We start from the raw sequence: 21,265 nt of genomic DNA, 5'->3' as shown, positions 1-21,265 counted from the left end.
AGATGGTGGGTTCGAAGCGTACTATTGGCAGCCCTGAAGACGGTTTTCCGTCGTTTCTCATTTTTAGACCAGGAAACGTGCTGGAGCTATACCTTAATTAGTGTCACGGTCGCTTCCATTCCAATTCTAGCCTCAGCTTGAGAGCAATAATTAAGGATATATTGACGGTGTGATAACGGCCCCGATCTAAGAAACTAGGATACGTTGCGCTGACCACGCATTCCCTATTACTCTGCAGGCCTTGTGCCAGGTGAAGAAAAACTGTTGGGGATTGTGGATGCCTGTCAAGTCATCGATGTCATTTAGCTACAACTTCTTTCTGGGTCCAACTCCAGGACGACCTTTGATTTTTCCCCTGTAATAAAAGCTGTGAAAGATGGTGTTCGATTCCTCGCATAACCTCAAGTTAGTTCGTATCAGACGTCATCACGTAGTTGCTCTAAGGAGCCGGTGTTACTTGCTCCGCTCGGGACGGGTGTTTGTCACGTGACAAGAGAGCAGCAGTCAGGCGGGTTAAATACTGTGGCCGTACTGTACTTGCGCCACTGGCCTTCAGTAGATACTACGTCATGCACTTCCCTTACTTCTTCCCCTACTTGCTCGCTAAGCTGCTCTCGTTCCTCGAGAGCGGGGAGCAAACTGGGTCCGAAGGCATTTCGCTCTCGATTGACGATGCCTGGATAAACGATATCTTTTGAAGATTGATAACTCTCTAACAGATTTTGCTGTTCACATTACTTCCGTATCTGAATGACTTTAGGTCCATGAGATACGGAGCATTCTTATACGGACACTCATTTCGAACGCTTGAAGACATTTTATAGAGGAAGCTTTCGGAAACCGTGCCTCTGTTTCATATAAGATTAGGCCTATATTCTAGTATGAATGAGTGGAAACTTACAACCTGTTTTGCAGTCAGTGACCGGGTCAGGAATGGAATGAATGAAGCCCCCATCTTGCGGCGCGGATAGGAATTGCGCCGGCTGCCGAAGCTTGTTGCACTCCTCTGGGGCAATGTTTCATGACTGACAGATGAAATGAAATTATATTGGAGTGTGTTGGTGGAATGAAAGATGACAAGGAAAACCGGAATATCCGCAGAAAAACCTGTCCCGCCTCCTCTTTGTCCAGCACAAATCTCACATGGAGTGACCTGGATTTGAACCACGGAACCCAGCGGTGAGAGGCCGACGCGAAGCCGCCTGAGCCACGGAGACTTATATTCTAGTAATGAAAGTAAATTAGGAATGTGTTAGATGTTTATCTGCTACTAAAATCCTGTTCAATGCGGATTGTATGATACACTGGTATACTACCAAGAAAGCTGTATCAAAATCTGTTTTCCGAGTACTCACCTGTTCTGGAACCACACCTGCACCACTCGCATATCCAGCCCCGTGTCTTGGCTCAGCTGTTCCCGCACGTGTCTCGCAGGCTTGGGACTGTTGTTGTAAGCCAGTTTGAGGGTCTCCAGCTGCTTGGCGGTGATGGTCGTGCGCGGCCTCTTGTTGGGTTGCTCCCCATCCAGACAGCCGCCATCTGCAACCACAAGGCAATGTACCATAAATCCAACTTGACACTGTGCCTGTCGCCACCTTTCTTAATTAATCGGGGAACTTTCCAAACAATTTTGTCAGGCTCAGAACATTGCTGCATAAATACTGTTTTATTGGAAAAAGTAATATTTTTATTCTATAAGATAGGGAAAGTTTCGTTTGCTTTATGTTTTGTCATCAGTCAGAAAGCTATTAGGAATCTCCTGTAGGTTATGGGATATTAGGAAAATTCTTTCAAGACCTAAAAGATTTCTTCCTGCTATTTAGATCTACGTTCTTATTTCATGTGACATGGTTTAAAACGTGTTGAACATATTTTAGTTATTCAATATACCATCAAATAAAAGCATTACAGGCACGGAACTCCAATATCCTGGACCTACTTGGTTCTCCACCACACTAAGCAAGGATTGGGCGAGTTAACCGAGCGGTTAGGGGCGCGCAGCTGTGATATTGCATCCGGAAGATAGTTGGTTCTAACTCCATTGTCGGCAGACTTGAAGATGGTTTTCCGTGGTTTCCCATTTTCACACCAGGCAATTGCTGGGGCTGTACCTTAATTAAGGCCACGGTCGCTTCCTTCACACTCCTAGGCCTTTATATTTTCTGTATTGAACGGTACTTTTCAATTAATGTTAACGACTTGGGATTTCCCACGTAAATAAATTGTGTTTCACATTTCTTAATTTACTCCAAATTTCAAGAGAGGTCAAAATACAGCAAAATTTTCGTGTAAAGTGGTTCATGTAAGGTGACAGCAAATCTGATGACACGGGTTAAACACCCTTATTTATACTGAATGTGTACCAACTTCGCTCGGAATCGAATTCGCAATCTCGAGCAGAGAAAGCAGTCAGTCCACTGCGAACACAGTCGTTCGACATTCCTGGTTGTCAGCGCTGTGGATGGGTGTGTATACAACTTTCATGAAGTTTTGAGTTTAAATTGCAATTGGTAGGCCTATGGGGCCTATATTTTGGGAAGTATCCTTTAACTCAGGTCTGTGTTTTATTTATAGAGTAGATGTGACTATTGTATAGTAGATATTGGCCCCGTTGCCTAGGGTATCTGTGTTCGATTCTCGGCCAGGTCAAGAATCTTTACCTAAATCGTAGGGCTGGTGCGAGTTTTGGTATAGAACACCAAAAAGAAGCGAGCGAGAGGATTCGTCAACCTGACCATCTCGTAATCAGCAGGCCAATAACATAACATCCCCGGTTTGTATTAAGAGGCAACTAAAAGGGGGTCAAGGTGCTCTCAACTGGAGAGCGTCGTTTGGCGATCACGGTTCCCCTAGCTGAGTCTGGCATTGCTTCCCCTTAATTGTGTCAGGCTTCTCAGTTTCATCTTTTTTTTTTTTGCAAACCGACCTCCCTTGGTCAACTCTTGCTCTTTTCTGAACTCCGAAGTCATTAGGTTTTCGAGGTCTAGGGAGTCTCATTTTGACGCCCTTCACGGCCCTTGTTTTTATTTTACCGATATCTTCATTCATCGAAGTGTCGGATGTCTTCGATTTTCGTTCTGGTTAGTGTTAATAGAGGAGGGTTGCCTGGTTGTTCTCCCTCTTAAAACAGTAATCACCATCAACAACCAACCCTTGAGAAAAGCAGAGTTAAACTAAATGACCAGTCTTTCCTAGTACACGTCAATATGGACATGCTACCCTGTTTCTGTAGTTGCTTTATAACAGTTAAAAGCTTGGAGATGGTACTGGAGGTTCCCACCAAGCTCCTGGCTGATGACTTAAACCAGCAAACAAATAAACACACAATTACATAAAGTAAATTAAGCTAAAAAGAGTTTACCTTTGCTCTTGGCAGCCTCGTAGTCCGGTTTGCAGACAAGTTTGCGGTCCTCCATGAGGTAGAACTCGTCGCCCGTGTTGAGCTGCCGGCTGCACATGACACAGGCGAAGCACTGGAGGTGGTACACATTGTCCTGTGCTCGGCGAACCACCTGCGTTGGGGGAATCCCCTGCTCGCACCCTGCACACTTGGTCCCGTAGCGCCTGCACCCACAGCAACCACGAAGGGGTACCACTCCATTATTACAGCCGACACACAATAAAATACGAAACAAATGATGACATTCACTAACATAATGCAAAAGAAAAGATGGGATCAAAATGTTATCTGATCTAAAATCAGATATGTCAGATATGTCTGTAAGCGAACTTGCGTCATCATCCATCATGGCTATATGAATATTCTAATTGAAAATTTGCGTAGTGGACATGATTTCTATCGGCAAACTTTCATAATTACTTCATGGATGATAGTTGAGTGTTTTAGTGTCACAAACCTTAGATCTCCAGAGCAGGGACGTAGCCAAAGGGGGCTAGAATCCCCGCCCCAAATGGAAATTTTACAAAAAGAAAATAAACAGAAACAATAAACTATATAAACTTTCAGAGACATTAGAACCAACAGATCTGTAGTAACTATATTCTGAGACTGAGCTCGATAGCTGCAGTCGCTTAAGTGCGGCCAGTATCCAGTAATCGGGAGATAGTAGGTTCGAACCCCAATGTCGGCAGCCCTGAAAATGGTTTTCCGTGATTTCCCATTTTCACACCAGGCAAATGCTGGGGCTGTACCTTAATTAAGGCCACGGCCGCTTCCTTCGAACTCCTAGCCCTTCCCTGTCCCATAAGACCTCTCTGTGTCGGTGCGACGTAAAGCAACTAACAAAAAAAATCTAAGAAGTCTCGAAAGTTAGATTGTAGATTGTGAATTTAATATACTATTTACTGTAAAACTGTTGACCTTGATCGTATTATTCTTGTTATATATTTTAATATAAGACTTTGAATTTACTGCGATCTGAATATCAACATTATTCAGTTGTATCAGTGGCCTTATAATTACAGGTCTTTCTTGAGCGCACTACACACGCACAAGCACCTTCATAGTGTTCTATCAACATTTAGTACTGTACATATAACCCCCTGCATCGGCCCAAACTGGCTATGCTGCTGCTACAGAGCATCATTTGTTACGCGGAGGCGATCTTTCCATAAGCCTGTGTTAAATCTTTTCCGGCGCATTTCGAATACTCTTCAATCTTGATATACCGTATGTGATACCTGGGGTCATTGCATTCTTTTCAAGACGTATGGAGGCATCAAGCATTTTAGACCTGTTGTGGATAGTATTCTCAGGAGCATGAAATTAAAAGACTATAAAATAATTAAACATTGTTTTAAGTGCAAATAATTTACATTAAAATAGTTATTTTATCACAATGATATTTTTCCATTGATCTTAAGTGCCGTATATTGCAATCTCATATTTGAATTTCGTAGCTTGATGAGGTAAAGTGTGAGTGTTGATTATTTAAAAGAGTGACTATATAGGTGTCATTTATTGTTTTACGAATTGGCTATTTATTATTTTACGATTTTAAGATAGTAACTAACTTTATACATGTTATTATTTACGAACTGAAACCATTTTATTTTAAAGGGTTCTATTAAATGGCAAAGTAAAAGTGAAATTTAGACATGAAGAAACATTTTATTCTTTTTAAATGTAAATGACGTAAAATTAACATATAGTGATTAATTTAATAGATCTTATTATTAGTTTAAAGTCTGTAACAAATGACATAGTAAGTAAGTGAAAGGTGAAACACAGAGAAATATTGCAACAATTTCAAGATTTCTATATAATTGTTTCTATTTGTACCAATGCATCAAGTCCAATGATTAATTAATGTTGATGATGATGATGCTTGTTGTTTAAAGGGGCCTAACATCGAGGTCATCGGCCCCTAATGGTACGAAATGAAATAACAAAAAGGTCAAATACATCCACTGACCAAAATAAAATAAAAATTGTCATGAACAATGATTTGACGGACATGAACCCAACAAAAAGCAAGCAAGCAAGCAAGCAACCAACCAACCAACCAACCAACCAACCAACCAACCAAACAAACAAACAAAACAGTGGATCAGACTTTAAAAAAAAGATCGAAAATAATAGTATTACTGACCAAGGGACCACTTATAAAGCACAAGGATGCTTGATATCTAAAGGGGTGCAAAATCCATGTCTAAGGCCCCACAGAATGGTACATGTCGCGAGTAAAGTAGAACCATGGTATTAGTCATGTCGGGGTACTAATCAAAAGCAGCGAAGACTCACGGTGTTCCACACAAGAAGGTACTACTCACAACAATAGAACCAGCTTTTGGGTGGTTAGGCCGTGGGGCATAATGCAGAGTTTCGTCCAGACGTGCCATTTGGACTCATCAGCTGGAATGGCACGCCCCTCCAGGACTCTGCATAGCAGTGGCAGACCAAACTGTGTGGCCCCGCCGAGTTAGCAAATCAAGTTTGCTAACCTGCTAAAGGAGAAAAGATTTCGGCCGTGAAAGCCTTTTTTGATGTACTACTCACAAGGTTTGCACTTCGTACAGGGAACGCAGACCTATGGTGTTTCTCACACAATGGCGCCACACATAGCCAACGCAGACCGATAAGGTTCCTCACCTAGGTGTACTAACCACACATCCCGTGGTGTTCCTCACAGAGTGGGTACCAATCACAGCCAACGCAGACCCACGGTGTCGCTCATACAGTGGTACAACTCACAGGCAACGCCCAGACCCGCGGTGTTGCTCACATGGGTACGACGCACGGGTACTGGAAACCCACAGGTGATGATGATGATGCTTGTTGTTTTTAGGGGCCTAACAGCGAAGGTCATCGGCCCCTAATGGTACGAAATGAAAGAACAAAAATTACAAAGGCATCCACTGACCAAAATAAAAATAAAAAATGTCATGAAGAATGAATGGATGGACAGGAACCCAACAAAACACAAAACAAACAAAAACAAAAACCAGTGGATCGGATTCAATAGAGAACGAAAATAACAGTATTACCGACCAAGGTACCACTTATAAAGCACAATGATGCTTGGTGTCTAAAGGGGGTGCAAAATCCACGTCTAAGGCCCCACAGAATGGTACATGTCGCGAGTAAAATAGAACCACGGTATGTGTCATGTTGGGGTATTAATCAGAAGTAGCGAAGACTCACGGTGTTCCACAAAAGATGGTACTACTCACAAGTATTGTACTTAGTACAGGGAACGCAGACCTATGGTGTTTCTCACACAATGGCGTCACCTACAGCCAACGCAAACCGATGAGTTTCCTCACCTAGGGTACTAGTCACGGGTGCCGGTCCCAAGGGCCCCGTGGTGTTCCGCACATAGTGAGTACTAATCACAGGCAACGCAGACCCACGGTGTCGCTCATATAGTGGTACAACTCACAGGCTACGCCCAGACCCGCGGTGTTGCCCACATGGGTACAACGCACGGGTACTGGAATCCACCAGGCCAGGCTTTTTACTGCAACTAATCACAAACATATTTCGTACCATATTAGTGATACTACTCGCAAGTACATGCAACCCATGGTGTTCCCCACATGATGGTACGAATCAAAAGTAGTTGCATGGTTCTAATTCATTCATCCCTTGGTCGCCCCTTTTAGTCGCCTCGCACGACAGGCAGGGGATACCGTGGGTGTATTATTCGTCAGCCTCCCCCACCCACAGGGGGTGTGTGTTTGGTCCGCGAGAGGTATTTTATTTCCCTCAAGTCCGCCGGCATGCCGGTTAGGACCCCCCTATCCGCCACCTGGGACGCGCCACGTGGGAGTATCACCTCTCCCCCTGCTACGCCAGCGTAGTAGGTTCGTGGGAAACCCACAGCAGAACCCCCTCCAGCTGCTACTAATCACAAACTTATTTCATACCTAATACAGAGGTACTACTCGCAAGTACAGGCAACCTATGGTGTTCCCCGCGTGATGGTACGATTCAAAATTAGTTTCATGGTTCTAATTCAGTCAGCCCTTGGTCGCCCCTTTTAGTCGCCTCTTACGACAGGCAGGGGATACCGCGGGTGTATTCTACATGTGCGTCCCCCACCCGCAGGGGGTAGTGTGTTTGGTCCGCGAGAGGTATTTTATTTCCCTCAAGTCCGCCGGCAAGCCGGTTAGGACCCCCCTATCCGCCACCTGGGACGCGCCACGTGGGAGTATCACCTCTCCCCCTGCTACGCCTGCGTAGCAGGTTCGTGGTTAATTAATGTTTGGCACCGCTGAAGATGATGATGATGATGCTTGTTGTTTTAAGGGGCCTAACATCGAGGTCATCGGCCCCTAATGGTACGAAATGAAATGACAAAGTAAAAGTTCAAAATCATCCACTGACCAAAATAAAAATGTCATGAAGAATGAATGAATGAATGAAAGAATGAATGAATGAACATGAATTTAAAACAATCAGTGGATCCGACTCAAAAAACTATCATAGTTAATAGTATTACTGACCAAGGGACCGCTTCCAAAGCACAATCCTGAATCGAGGATGCTGGGTGTCTAAATGGGTCAAAATAGAGGTCAAAGGCCCATCAGAATGATACTTATCGCTAGTAATGTAGAACCATGGTATCTGTACTGTTGCGGTACTAATCAAAAGTAGCAGAGACTTGCGGTATTCCACACATTATTGTACTACTCAGAGGTTATGAAATTCGATGTATAATACAGACCTAGGTTTTCCCACTTTGCGGCGCCATTTACAGGCATCGCAAACCTATGGTGTTCAGCACATAAGAGTACTAACCACAGGGACCTCTCCCTATCCCGTGGTATTCCTCACATAGTGGGCACTAATCATAGGCAAGGCAGAACCATGGTAGCTATCATCCCATGGTCCTGCTCATATGGTGGTACTAATCACAGGTACTGCAAAAGCCGACCGCGTGGTGCTCCTGTGTGCTGCTAATCATAAACCTATTTCGTACCTAATATAGTGGTACTACGCACAAGTAAAAGCAACCCTTGGTGTTCTCCGCGTGGTGGTACTAATCACATGTAGTTTCATGGTTCGAATGCAATCATCCCTTGGTCGCCCCTTTTAGTCGCCTCTCACGACAGGCAGGGGATACCGTGGGTGTATTATTCGTCAGCCTCCCCCACCCACAGGGGGTGTGTGTTTGGTCCGCGAGAGGTATTTTATTTCCCTCAAGTCCGCCGGCAAGCCGGTTAGGACCCCCCTATCCGCCACCTGGGACGCGCCACGTGGGAGTATCACCTCTCCCCCTGCTACGCCTGCGTAGCAGGTTCGTGGCACCGCTGAAGAAGAGAGTAGTTGGCTCTCGAAACATGTACGGTAATTAAATATAATAAAATGATGTTTCATGTTTGTGGGTTACTGTAGTCACGTCCTAGTTCGTGAACCATGGGCAACGGCTGAGTGGCCTAGAAAGTGGTCCCAAGTGTCGGAATACCAGTTGCTATGGAATGGGAGTGGGCATTTCGGACATATTCTGAGTCATGGCCCTCCTTGTGCTCAGGCGGCTAGGACTATACAATTCACCGGTGGTCCATAACCCGTTAGAGGAGAGATCCTCACTTGGACTATGTGTAAGTAGGGTAGCATCCTGTTTCATGAATTTACCGAGCTCAGAACATTTTAAGCAAGCCTCGGACCTAGGGGAGTAACGGAGTCCCACTCCCATTTTACAGGCGAGGGACTCCTTGGAAACAACTTGGCGAAGAACTAAATGAGGCCACAACACTAGTTGCAAATCGAGGATTGTGGCGACGTTTAGTAAATTCACAGAGGCTTGCAGACTGAACGCTGAAAGGCATAACAGTCTATAATGATTATGTATGTAAAGTATTGACAAGGCGGGAAAGTGTTCTGTAGAGATTTGATGTGAGAGTATGTCAGAAAGCTGAAGACTTTGTTTGTGCTTAATATAATTGCAGGTAATTCAACTTAAAAGGTACTTATCAATTTTTAAAATACAATATTTTTAATAACATTTAATATTATATCAAGGTGCCCTTGATCCAACGGGCTTTATACCATTAACTTGGATAATGCGAAAGATTCCCTTTTAGAATTAAGTAGGTCAACCCTTATTTATTCTCATCTACCAATACCAAAGCATTCATTTACCATACCTGAAAAACGTATCTACTTTCTATCGTGGAGTCAATTGTAGGAGTATCAAAACCTAATGTATGTAAGACATAGAACTCTTTAGACTTATACAACGTCAAGTTATAAAAGTGATCGATAAAATATTTGATTGAGCACTTATGTGAGAAATATGAAGAAGGCTATTACTAAAAAAGTGTTTGTGATATTAATAATACAAAACTTTTATTTGTTCCAAATAATATAATCAATGGACAGGATTTTTCGTAATCTCACTGGATCAGGTCAGCAATACTTTACAATGCCCACTGAATACATTTTAATAATAATGTCATTTGCTTTACGTCCCACTAACTACGTTTACGATCTTCGGAGACGCCGAGGTGCCGGAATTTAGTCCCGCAGGAGTTCTTTTACGTGCCAGTAAATCTACCGACACGAGGCTGTCGTATCTGAGCACCTTCAAATACCACCGGACTGAGCCAAAATCGAACCTACCAAGTTGGGGTTAGAAGGCCAGCGCTTTAATCGTCTGAGTCACTCAGCCAAGCGAATACATTTTTTGGATATGGCATAATGTTTATGGTAAATTAAGAGAAATTTTACTTCATGCTCATTGCGCATTGCTGCTAGTTTTGAAGCATAATGAGAAATTTAAGCCAAGTATCATAGACAAGAGAATTTTAACATAATTATACCACTTCTTCTTTAACCTAAAGCTCGGAGGGCCATTGAAGTCCACGCTCCATATCGTTCACTTGTTTTTTCTCCCCCGTTATCACCAGGGCTAGGATTTTGACATGTCATCTTTTAATTGGTTCACAACAGATATTGCTAACTTGTACAGCAATCCTTATGATAGCTCCCACATTGCAGAAATGCTAATTTATTAAATCATTTTTGTCATTGTTGGCCATTTTGTTTTTAGGTCATTTTATAACATTACACCTGATTATTTTGTCATTTTATGGAATTTTGTTAGATTATTTTATTATTTTTGAGCCATTTTCTTATATGTTTGAGGATTGTGAAGAATTTACGCGTGCGGTATTGGACACTATTGCAACTTTAAGTGAGGATGAACATGGAGAATCTTCACAAGGCTTTGTCAATCTGGGGACTAAATAAACTTTGTTCACCACGTACTTCTTGGAGATGACCTCATTCCAGGAGAAACACCTCCAATTTAAGAGGTCTTCATCGTGAAAAGTCGAGATTTTCTTTTGAAGACTAGGAGCAAAGTTCTCTTCGAAATGAAAAGAATTTCACCTTATTTTCTTGTTGATGATGATGATGATGATGATGATGTTTGTTATTTAAAGTGGCCTGACAGCTAGGTCATAAGCCCCTAATGGAATGAAATGAGACGAAAAGTAATGACAATTAAAAAGTCCAAAATCATCCACTGACCAGAATTAAAAACGTGGTGATGAAGTATGCATGGATGAATATGACTTAAGACAATCGGTGGATCCGACCCACAATGCCCCGCCTTCCCAGAAACTATCCGAAAACAATTATATTACTGACCAAGGGACTGCTTCGAAAGCACATTCTTGAAACGATGATGCTTGATGTCTACAGGGGTCCAAATCCAGGCCAACGATGATGATAATGATCCTTGTTGTTTAAAGGTGCCTAACATCTAGGCCATCGGCGCCTAATGGTACGAAATGGGACGAAATGTGATGACAATTTTAAAATCCATAATCCTCCACCGACCAGATTCGAAAACGTGTGAACGAAGAATGAATGGATGAATATTATAAACAATCAGTGGATCCGACACGCTATGCCCCACTTTCCCAGAAACTAGCGTTAAATAATAGCGTTAAATGATGCTTGTAGTCGAAACGGGTCCAAAATCCAGGTTATCGGTCCCTCATAATGGTACTTATCGCTAGGAAAATAGAACCATGGTATTTGTCATGTTGTGGGACTAATCAAAAGTAGAGTAGACTCGCGGTATTCCACACATTATGGTACTATTCACAAGTATCGTACGTGTCGCACAGGCAACGCAGAACTATGGTGTTTCTCACATGATGGCGCCACTCATAGGCAACGCAAATCAATAGTGCTCCACATATACGTGTACTAATCACGGACGCCGGTATTCCTGTGGTGTTCATCGCATAGTGGGTACTAATCACAGGCAACGGAGACCCACGGTGTCCCTCATATAGTGATTAATTACAGGCAACGCAGACCCACGGTGTCCCTCATATAGTGGTACAAATCACAGGCAACGCAGATCCACAGTGTCGCTCATATAGTGGTACTAATCACAGGCAACGGAGACCCATAGTGTCGCTCATATAGTGGTACTAATCACAGGCAACGCAGATCCACAGTGTCGCTCATATAGTGGTACTAATCACGGGTACTGTAACACCACAGCGAAGCCACTTTCTACTGCTACTAATCACAAACCTGTTGTGTACCTAATATACTGTTATGGTACTACTCGCAAGTAAAGGTGACCCATGGTGTCCCCGCGTGGTAGTACTAATCATAAGTAGTTTCATGTTATGTTTTTATGTCAATTTTTACACTTTTCGGATGATATGGATGCAAGTGCAATAGACTGATGTATTTTGAAAACAATGTTCTTTAACCCATGAGTAAATAATGCCAACATCGAGCTCGAATTATTATTATTATTATTATTATTATTATTATTATTATTATTACTATTTAAGATCGTATTATTTGTGAGGTTATGTTATGAAGCTTGTGCTGTTTGTATGGTAATATGAGTTTAGTTAATGTAAGAACCCATAATTAATAGTATATAATTTATTATTACCCGTATATACGATGTATAATCTACTACAATATTGTGCAACACACTGTAATATCCAGAATGGCGTATCTTTGACACTAGATGGTTGTAGAATATTCTTTATATTATAGCTAGGCTTTGGGCACTCTAGATTTTACGAGAAAATATATTCTTCTAGTAGCCCAGCGAGGCTATATATATAAGGGGGCGATCTTGATGGTGGAGGTGAGTTATTGTTTAACAGGAATTGTTTTGATGAGACGTGTGTAGAAGTCGTGTTTGAAGTATGTGAATTAGATTTGTAGAGTTGGTAGTTGATATGCAGTGGTTGCAGTCTTCTTATTCTTCGTGATAGGCAGTTGTTCAGGATGGTGCTTTATTGATGTGTGTGTGACAAATGTATTACAGTTTGTAAATAAAATTAGGATATACAATTGACAGCATTTTGTGTGCGTCTTTGTGTATACATCAATTTTATAGATCATTTTTTAAACTTTTAGGTCATCAAAATTCAGGCCCTGGTTGTCACCACGACAACGAAGTCGACTTGTTATGGAAGTCCATTTTACGCATGCGTCACACTTACTTTACAATTTTATAAAAAAAAATTATGTGAAATGTATTTTTTGAGTCCCCCGCGTATTTTTTTGTAATATATTGAGCATTGTCTATTTTTAAGAAAAGCAATTGAAACACTCATGTTCAGTTTCATAGCGGTACGTCAAACGAAAACATTGGAAAACTTTTCGTAGTACAGTGTTATCTACCACAGGCTTAACGCATGTATTTATAATTGACCCTACTTAAGAAATATGTGACGTCTACAAATAAACAATTCCATCCTATTAAAAAATTGCCAGTTAACAACCATCAGTGGAAGTAGTTAAGTCTTTTGGTAGGAGATAGAGGTACGATAATGGCCAGATATGCACAATTCTGTAGACCATTCAAGCAAATTTATGAATATAGTGGCTATGTTGGCTATAAAGGGTTCAATTGCACTTGAAGGGACCATAACAGTTATGAGTGGTATACGCCACAGCTCACTTTTCTGTACTAGAACTCTATTGCCATCTCGATTATAAGAGACATATGTTTGGAGTGCTCCTGGCATTGCCTCCACTTCCTTGTTCCACGATCCTCACTTTCATCTATCATACCCGATCTCCCTTGGTCAACGTTTATTCTTTTCTGACGCCAACAGTATTACGTGCGGATGCCTAGCCTCTTAACAAGCCTCGTACGCTGAATGTTACAGGGTAAAGGGCATGACGAATACATACGTACTCGTTTTTACCGCGATTATCTCCTGGTTATGATGAGCTACTTTGCCGTGGCGTGTATTGTCGTCTTAATTGATGTTTTTCCCGCACGAAGCATCAAATACCATATGTCACTCTTCTTGAAGCTTATTTGTTTTTATTTTACAACTGTTCGGTGCTACTTGTCCGCAGTAGGCCAAATATGGCAGCATCTAGTTCAAAGCGTAAGTTCGAAACCCTCGAAGAAGATGAGATTATTCAACACTAAAAAATTGATTGTGACGATATATCTTCTGATAAATCCAAAGATGAGTGGTTTGATACAGATGATGTGCTAGAACCTGTCTCAGTCTCATCCTTTGTCAACATGAAAGTGACTGAGGTATATCAATACTTCTAATGCCATTCCTTATGCAGCCAATCCCTGCTATGAAAGCTGTGAAAATATCACTCATGAGGTCGGTTGGTGCGTGGATTTCAGTGGTGTTGGCAGACTGATACGTAATAGCAACTTCTGAATCCGCGAGAAAAGCAACGGGCAACTACCCCACTCTTCATTTGCCTAGAATGCCTCTTTAGTGTTCAGCACTGCGGACGGCATCTATGACAGGTAATGGCGGAGCTGTCGAGGATCATACCAACCTTCGGGCTGAATACTCAACATACAATCAATATGGGTGTAGAATTTTATTGCTTACATGTTATTCCTTCATTCTAAACAAAGACTAAGCAGTCTTCCAGACCATAAATTCCACATCATTTTCCATCATTGGAGCAGTCGAAAGGCTCGACTGGGATTCCAGTAGTACAAAACTCACCTCAGGATGCACGGCCGCATTAACGTCCACGCAGAATAGAGAGCTACACAAACTGTTTGCCACGCAGCGCGGCGATTTTGATGATGATGATGATGCTTGTTGTTTAAAGGGGCCTAACATCGAGGTCATCGGCCCCTAATGGTACGAAATGAAACGACAAAGTAAAAGTTCAAAATCATCCACTGACCAAAATAAAAAATGTCATGAAGAATGAATGAATGAAAGAATGAATGAATGAACATGAATTTAAAACAATCAGTGGATCCGACCCAAAAAATTATCATAGTTAATAGTATTACTGACCAAGGGACCACTTCCAAAGCACAATCCTGAATCGAGGACGCTTGGTGTCTAAATGGGTCCAAAACTTATCGCTAGTAATGTAGAACCATGGTATCTGTACTGTTGCGGTACTAATCAAAAGTAGCAGAGACTTGCGGTATTCCACACATTATTGTACTACTGAGAGGTTATGACATTCGACGTACCTATAATACAGACCTATGTTTTTCCCACTTTGCGGCGTCATTTACAGGCAACGCAAACCTATGGTGTTCATCACATAAGAGTACTAACCACAGGGACCTCTCCCTATCCCGTGGTGTTCCTCATGTAGTGGGTACTAATCATAGGCAAGGCAGAACCATGGTAGCTATCATCCCATGGTCCCGCTCATATGGTGGTACTAATCACAGGTACTGCAAAAGCCGACCGCGCGGTGCTCCTGTGTGCTACTAATCATAAACCTATTTCGTACCTAATATAGTAGTACTACACACAAGTTTTTTTTTTTTTTTTTTTTTGCTTGTTGTTTAAAGGGGCCTAACATCGAGGTCATCGGCCCCTAATGGTACGAAATGAAACGACAAAGTAAAAGTTCAAAATCATCCACTGACCAAAATAAAAATTGTCATGAAGAATGAATGAATGCATGAATGAAAATGAATTTAAAACAATCAGTGGATCCGTCTCAAAAAACTATCATAGTTAATAGTAGTACAGACCAAGGGACCACTTCCAAAGCACAATCCTATGATGATGATGAATGTTGTGATGATGATGATGATGCTTGTTGTTTTAAGGGGCCTAACATCGAAGGTCATCGGCCCCTAATGGTACGAAATGAAATAACAAAAATTTCAAAGGCATCCACTGACCAAAATAAAAATAAAATATGTCATGAAGAATGAACATGAACCCAACAAAAAACAAAAAACAAAAACAACAAACAAACAAACAAACAAAAAACAGTGGATCAACTCAAAACAGATCGAAAATAATATTATTACCGACCAAGGAACCACTTATAAAGCACAATGATGCTTGGTGTCTAAAGGGGGTGCAAAATCCACGTCTAAGACCCCCAGAATGGTACATGTCGCGAGTAAAATAGAACCATGGTATGTGTCATGTTGGGGGTATTAATCAGAAGTAGCGAAGACTCACGGTGTTCCACAAAAGATGGTACTACTCACAAGTATTGCAATACGTACAAGTAACGCAGACCTATGGTGTGTCTCACACAATGGCCCAACTCAGAGTCAACGCAAACCGAGAAGGTTCCCCACCTAGGTGTACTAAACACGGGCGCCGGTATTCCCGTGGTGTTCCTCACATAGTGGGTACTAATCACAGCCAACGCAGACCCACGGTGCTGCTCATATAGTGGTACAACTCACAGGCTACGCCCAGACCCGCGGTGTTGCTCACATGGGTACGACGCGCGGGTACTGGAATCCACCAGGCCAGGCTTTTACTGTTACTAATCACAAACCTATTTCGTACCTAATTTCGTGGTACTACTCGCAAGTACAGGCAACCTATGGTGTTCCCCGCGTGATGGTATGATTCAAAATTAGTTTCATGGTTCTAATTCAATCAGCCCTTGGTCGCCCCTTTGAGTCGCCTCTTACGACAGGCAGGGGATACCGCGGATGTATTCTACATGTGCGTCCCCCACCCGCAGGGGGTGATGAATGTTGTTTAAAGGGGCCTAACATCTAGGTCATCGGCCCCTAATGGTACGAAATGAGACGAAATGGAATGACATATTAAAATTCGAAAATTCTCCACTGACCAGAATTCAAAAACGTGAGAACGAAGAATGAATGGATGGACATGAATTTAAAACAATCAGTGGTTGCGACCCGCAATGTCTCACATTCACATAAACAGACGTGACAATATCGTGTTACTGACCAAGGGACTACTGCTATAGCATAACACGGAATCGATTATGCGTGCAGTCAAAAGGGGGTCCTAAATCGCAGTTATCGGCCCCTCATAACGGTACTGATCGCTAGAAAATAGAACCATGGTATTTGTTCTGTTGCGGTACTAATCAAAAGTAGCAGACACTTGCGGCATTCCACACATTATTGTACTACTCAGAGCTTATGAAATTCGACATAATACAGACCTATGCTTTTCTCACTTTGCGGCACCATTTACAGGCAACGCAAACCTATGGTGTTCATCACATAAGAGTACTAACCACAGGGACCTTCCCCTATCCCGTGGTGTTCCTCAGATAGTGGGTACTAATCATAGGCAAGGCAGAACCATGGTAGCTATCATCCCATGGTCCTGCTCATGTGGTGGTACTAATCACAGGTACTGCAAAAGCCGACCGCGCGGTGCTCCTGTGTGCTACTGATCACAAACCAATTTCGTACCTAATGTAGTGGTACTACGCACAAGTAAAAGCAACCCTTGGTGTTCTCCGCGTGGTGGTACGAATCACAAGTAGTTTCATGGTTCCAATGTAAACATCCCTTGGTCGCCCCTTTTAGTCGCCTCTCACGACAGGCAGGGGATACCGTGGGTGTATTATTCGTCTGCCTCCCCCACCCACAAGGGGTGTGTGTTTGGTCCGCGAGAGGTATTTTATTTCCCTCAAGTCCGCCGGCAAGCCGGTTAGGACCCCCCTATCCGCCACCTGGGACGCGCCACGTGGGAGTATCACCTCTCCCCCTGCTACGCCTGCGTAGCAGGTTCGTGGTTACACACAAGTAAAAGCGACCCTTGGTGTTCTCCGCGTGGTGGTACTAATCACATGTAGTTTCATGGTTCGAATGCAATCATCCCTAGGTCGCCCCTTTTAGTCGCCTCTCACGACAGGCAGGGATACCGTGGGTGTATTATTCGTCTGCCTCCCCCACCCACAGGGAGTGTGTGTTAGGTCCGCGAGGGGTATTTTATTTCCCTCAAGTCCGCCGGCAAGCCGGTTAGGACCCCCCTATCCGCCACCTGGGACGCGCCACGGCGATTTTAGTACCTGAAGATGGAAGCATTATTGCATCACTCGACGATATCATATCGAGGTCAGAGGCTTGTTGCTAGGCGCTCTGGTCCTTTCTCTTTAAAAAAAAACCAAAACCAAACGCCATGGCACTACAGTCCTTGAAGGGCCTTGGCCTACCAAGCGACCGATGCTCAGCCCGAAGGCCTGCAGATTATGGGATGTCGTGTGGTCTGCACGACGAATCCTCTCGGCCGTTATTCTTGGCTCTCTAGATCGGGGCCGCTATATCACCGTCAGATATATCCTTAATTGTAATCACGCAGGCTGAATGGACATTGAACCAGCCCTCAGATCCAGGTAAAGATCCCTGACCTGGCCGGGAATCGAACTCAGGGCCCCCAGGTAAGGGGCAAACACGCTACACCGGCCCCAATATGATTCCAAAATTGTACTTGTAGACGTGTTCAACGTGGAAAGAACTGATATGGAGGGAATTAAATAAATTAGGGGAAGAAATAGAGAAGAAATGGAATGAGTTTGCAGACAAACTGGAAGAGGACAGTAGAGGAAATATGAAATTGCTATACAGAGTAGTGAAAAACAAGCGAAGGGATCAAGAGACCATAAAAGCAATAGAACGTGATGATGGAACTCTGGCACAAGAAGAGGGAGAAATTAAACAAGAACTCAAGATCTATTTCGAAAAGCTGCTGAATGGAGATACAGAAAACGTAACAACGGATAGAGGAGAGCCAAGCCGAGGAACCACAACTGAACCACCAATTACATGGCTTGAGGTTGAAAATGCGCTCAAGAGCATGAAGAAAGGAAAGGCAGTGGGCATAGACGAACTAAGTGCAGATATGCTGAAAGCAGCAGGAATTCCAGGAATCCAGTGGCTCTACAGACTGCTCAACAAGATATGGGAGGAAAATACTATTCCTGAGGACTGGAAGATGGGCATCATTGTACCTCTGTTCAAGAAAGGAAGCCGACGAAAATGTACTAATTACCGTGGTATCACACTACTGTCTCATGTCCTGAAAATATTGGAAAAAATAATAGAGACCAGAATCAGAGATATTGTTGAACCAATTTTGGAAGAAGAGCAGTATGGTTTCAGACCAGGAAGGTCAACTACAGACCTTATATTTGCAATTAGGATGCTAATGGAAAAATACTGGGAGAAGAACAAGCCTTAATTTTTAATATTTTTGGACATTGAAAAAGCATACGATAGTGTACCAAGGGAAAGAATTTGGCAATGCATGAAAGAACTTCAAGTGCGAGACAGCCTTATAGACAAAGTGAAAAGGTTGTATAGTGGAAACAGAAGCTGTGTTCAAGTAGGATGTGGTTTGTCGGACTGGTTTGAAACAAAGAGAGGAGTGCAGCAGGGCAGCTCATTGTCACCACTTTTATTTATTATTGTAATGGATGTAGTAATGATATCTATTAAAAGGAAAGAACATGGAGATATCAAAGCCTTCACATTTGCAGATGATGTTGCGATCTGGAGTGACTCAGAAGAGGAATTGGGAGAGAGAATACAAAGCTGGAATCAGGAGTTTAAGAAATATGGTTTAAACATCAGCAGGACCAAGACGGTGGTGATGAAAGTGTATGGGGAAGGAGCAGAACCAATAGTCATGTTAAATGAAGCTCAACTGGACAGCGTTCCAGTTTTCAAATACTTGGGTAGCGTTATATCAAATGACAACCTAGCAAAACATGAGGTGAACAATCGAATCAATAAGCCAACACAATTTTACCACCAGGTAAGACACCTGCTGTGGGATGAGCAAATACCCATGAAAACGAAAATGGCATTGTACAAGTCCTATTATACACCAATTCTTACGTACAGTCTCGAAACCACAACACTGACCAATAGAGATAATTCCAAACTTCAGGCAGCTGAAATGAAATTCCTACGCACTATGATCCAGAAAACCAGGAAAGACAAGATTAGGAATGAGAAAATTAGAGAAGAAGTAGGAATAGATGATTCTCTCCTCAATAAGATTCAGATATCAAGACTGAAGTGGTTTGGTCACATGAAGAGGATGCCAGTAAACAGAACTGCAAGGAAGGAATTTGACAGAAAGGTAGAAGGAAGACGACCCGTGGGAAGGCCACGAAGGAAATGGATAGATTTAGTTAAGAGCTATGTAATGCTGAGAGGTCATGATTGGGACAAGTTGGTGGAGGAAGAATGGTACAAGGACAGGATGAGATGGAGGAGGCTCATATACCACACCCGGGAAACTGGAGATGGTTTAGGATGATGATGATGAGGGGAATTAAATAAATTAGGATGATACTCATATTAAATATTTTCAATCTTTTCGAAAGTTCTAGATTGTTTCTATGGATTAGTATTGGTACTCACTTAAAAAAGTCGTCTTTGCAGAAGACTTGGCCGTTCCGCGCAAAGCACTTGTCACTCAGCTGACCACTGCACTCACTGCACTTGAGGCACTTGGCGTGCCACGTGCGGTCCAGAACCTTGAGGATGAACCTGTCCAGGATGAGTTCCTGGCAACCTCCACACTTCGGGATGCTGGCTGTAACAAACAAAAAGTAGCATTTGTCACTCAATTGATTAAAGCAAATACTGTGTTTCAGTATCCTAACATGAGTCATATTACATACAGAATGAACAATAAGTCGCAAACCAGCACTAATAGTTCTTGTATCTGTGGACATATGAAATCATCTTTATGTCTGTAAAATTTGAAATGTTGCCCCATACTTCGTTTTTTGTCTAGGATTAGACAAACAAACCTGTATAACTCTATGTCTCTCACCTTCCTTGTTTCATTTTATGTCGAGTATTAGGCGAACAAACCTGTTAAACCCCTCTGTCTCTCACCTTTCTTGTTTCATTTGATGTCGAGGATTAGACGAACAAACCTGTTTAACCCCTCTGTCTCTCATCTTCCTTCTTTCATGTTTTTTTGAGGATTAGGCAAACAAACCTGTTAAACCCCTCTGTCTCTCATCTTCCTTCTTTCATGTTTTGTCGAGGATTAGGCGAACAAACCTGTTTAGCTCTATGTCTCTCATCTTCTTTCGTTTTTTTTATCGAGGATTAGGCAATCAAACCTGTTTAACCCTCCGTCTCTCACCTTCTTTGTTTCATTTTTTGTCGAGGATTAGGCAATCAAACCATTTAACCCTCCGTCTCTCACCTTGCATGTTTCATTTTTTGTCGAGGATTAGACGAACAAACCTGTTTAACCCTCCGTTTCTCACCTTCCATGTTTCATTTTTTGTCGAGGATTAGGCAATCAAACCATTTAACCCTCCGTCTCTCACCTTCCATGTTTCATTTTTTGTCGAGGATTAGACGAACAAACCTGTTTAACCCTCCGTCTCTCACCTTCCATGTTTCATTTTTTGTCGAGGATTAGACGAACAAACCTGTTTAACCCTCCGTCTCTCACCTTCCATGTTTCATTTTTTGTCGAGGATTAGACGAACAAACCTGTTTAACCCTCCGTCTCTCACCTTCCATGTTTCATTTTTTGTCGAGGATTAGACGAACAAACCTGTTTAACCCTCCGTCTCTCACCTTCCATGTTTCATTTTTTGTCGAGGATTAGACGAACAAACCTGTTTAAC

The 21,265-nt window shown here is 42.5% G+C and overlaps 1 protein-coding gene across 1 annotated transcript in view; it reads right to left on the bottom strand.

The window, feature by feature from the left end:
- Positions 1–21,265, bottom strand: part of Lim3 (Lim3 homeobox protein) — a 554,170-nt gene that overhangs the window by 104,802 nt on the left and 428,103 nt on the right. Inside the window, exons 2-4 of the mRNA XM_068227353.1 lie at positions 20,031–20,205; positions 3,362–3,564; positions 1,356–1,539 (exon numbers count right to left, since the gene is read on the bottom strand). Coding sequence (XP_068083454.1) covers positions 1,356–1,539; positions 3,362–3,564; positions 20,031–20,205 — 562 coding nt within the window. The remainder of the gene's footprint in view (positions 1–1,355; positions 1,540–3,361; positions 3,565–20,030; positions 20,206–21,265) is intronic.

This window comes from Anabrus simplex, chromosome 4 (assembly GCF_040414725.1).
Source record: "Anabrus simplex isolate iqAnaSimp1 chromosome 4, ASM4041472v1, whole genome shotgun sequence".
Classification (NCBI taxonomy): domain Eukaryota; kingdom Metazoa; phylum Arthropoda; class Insecta; order Orthoptera; family Tettigoniidae; genus Anabrus; species Anabrus simplex.
This window is presented reverse-complemented; position numbering and strand designations above follow the sequence as displayed.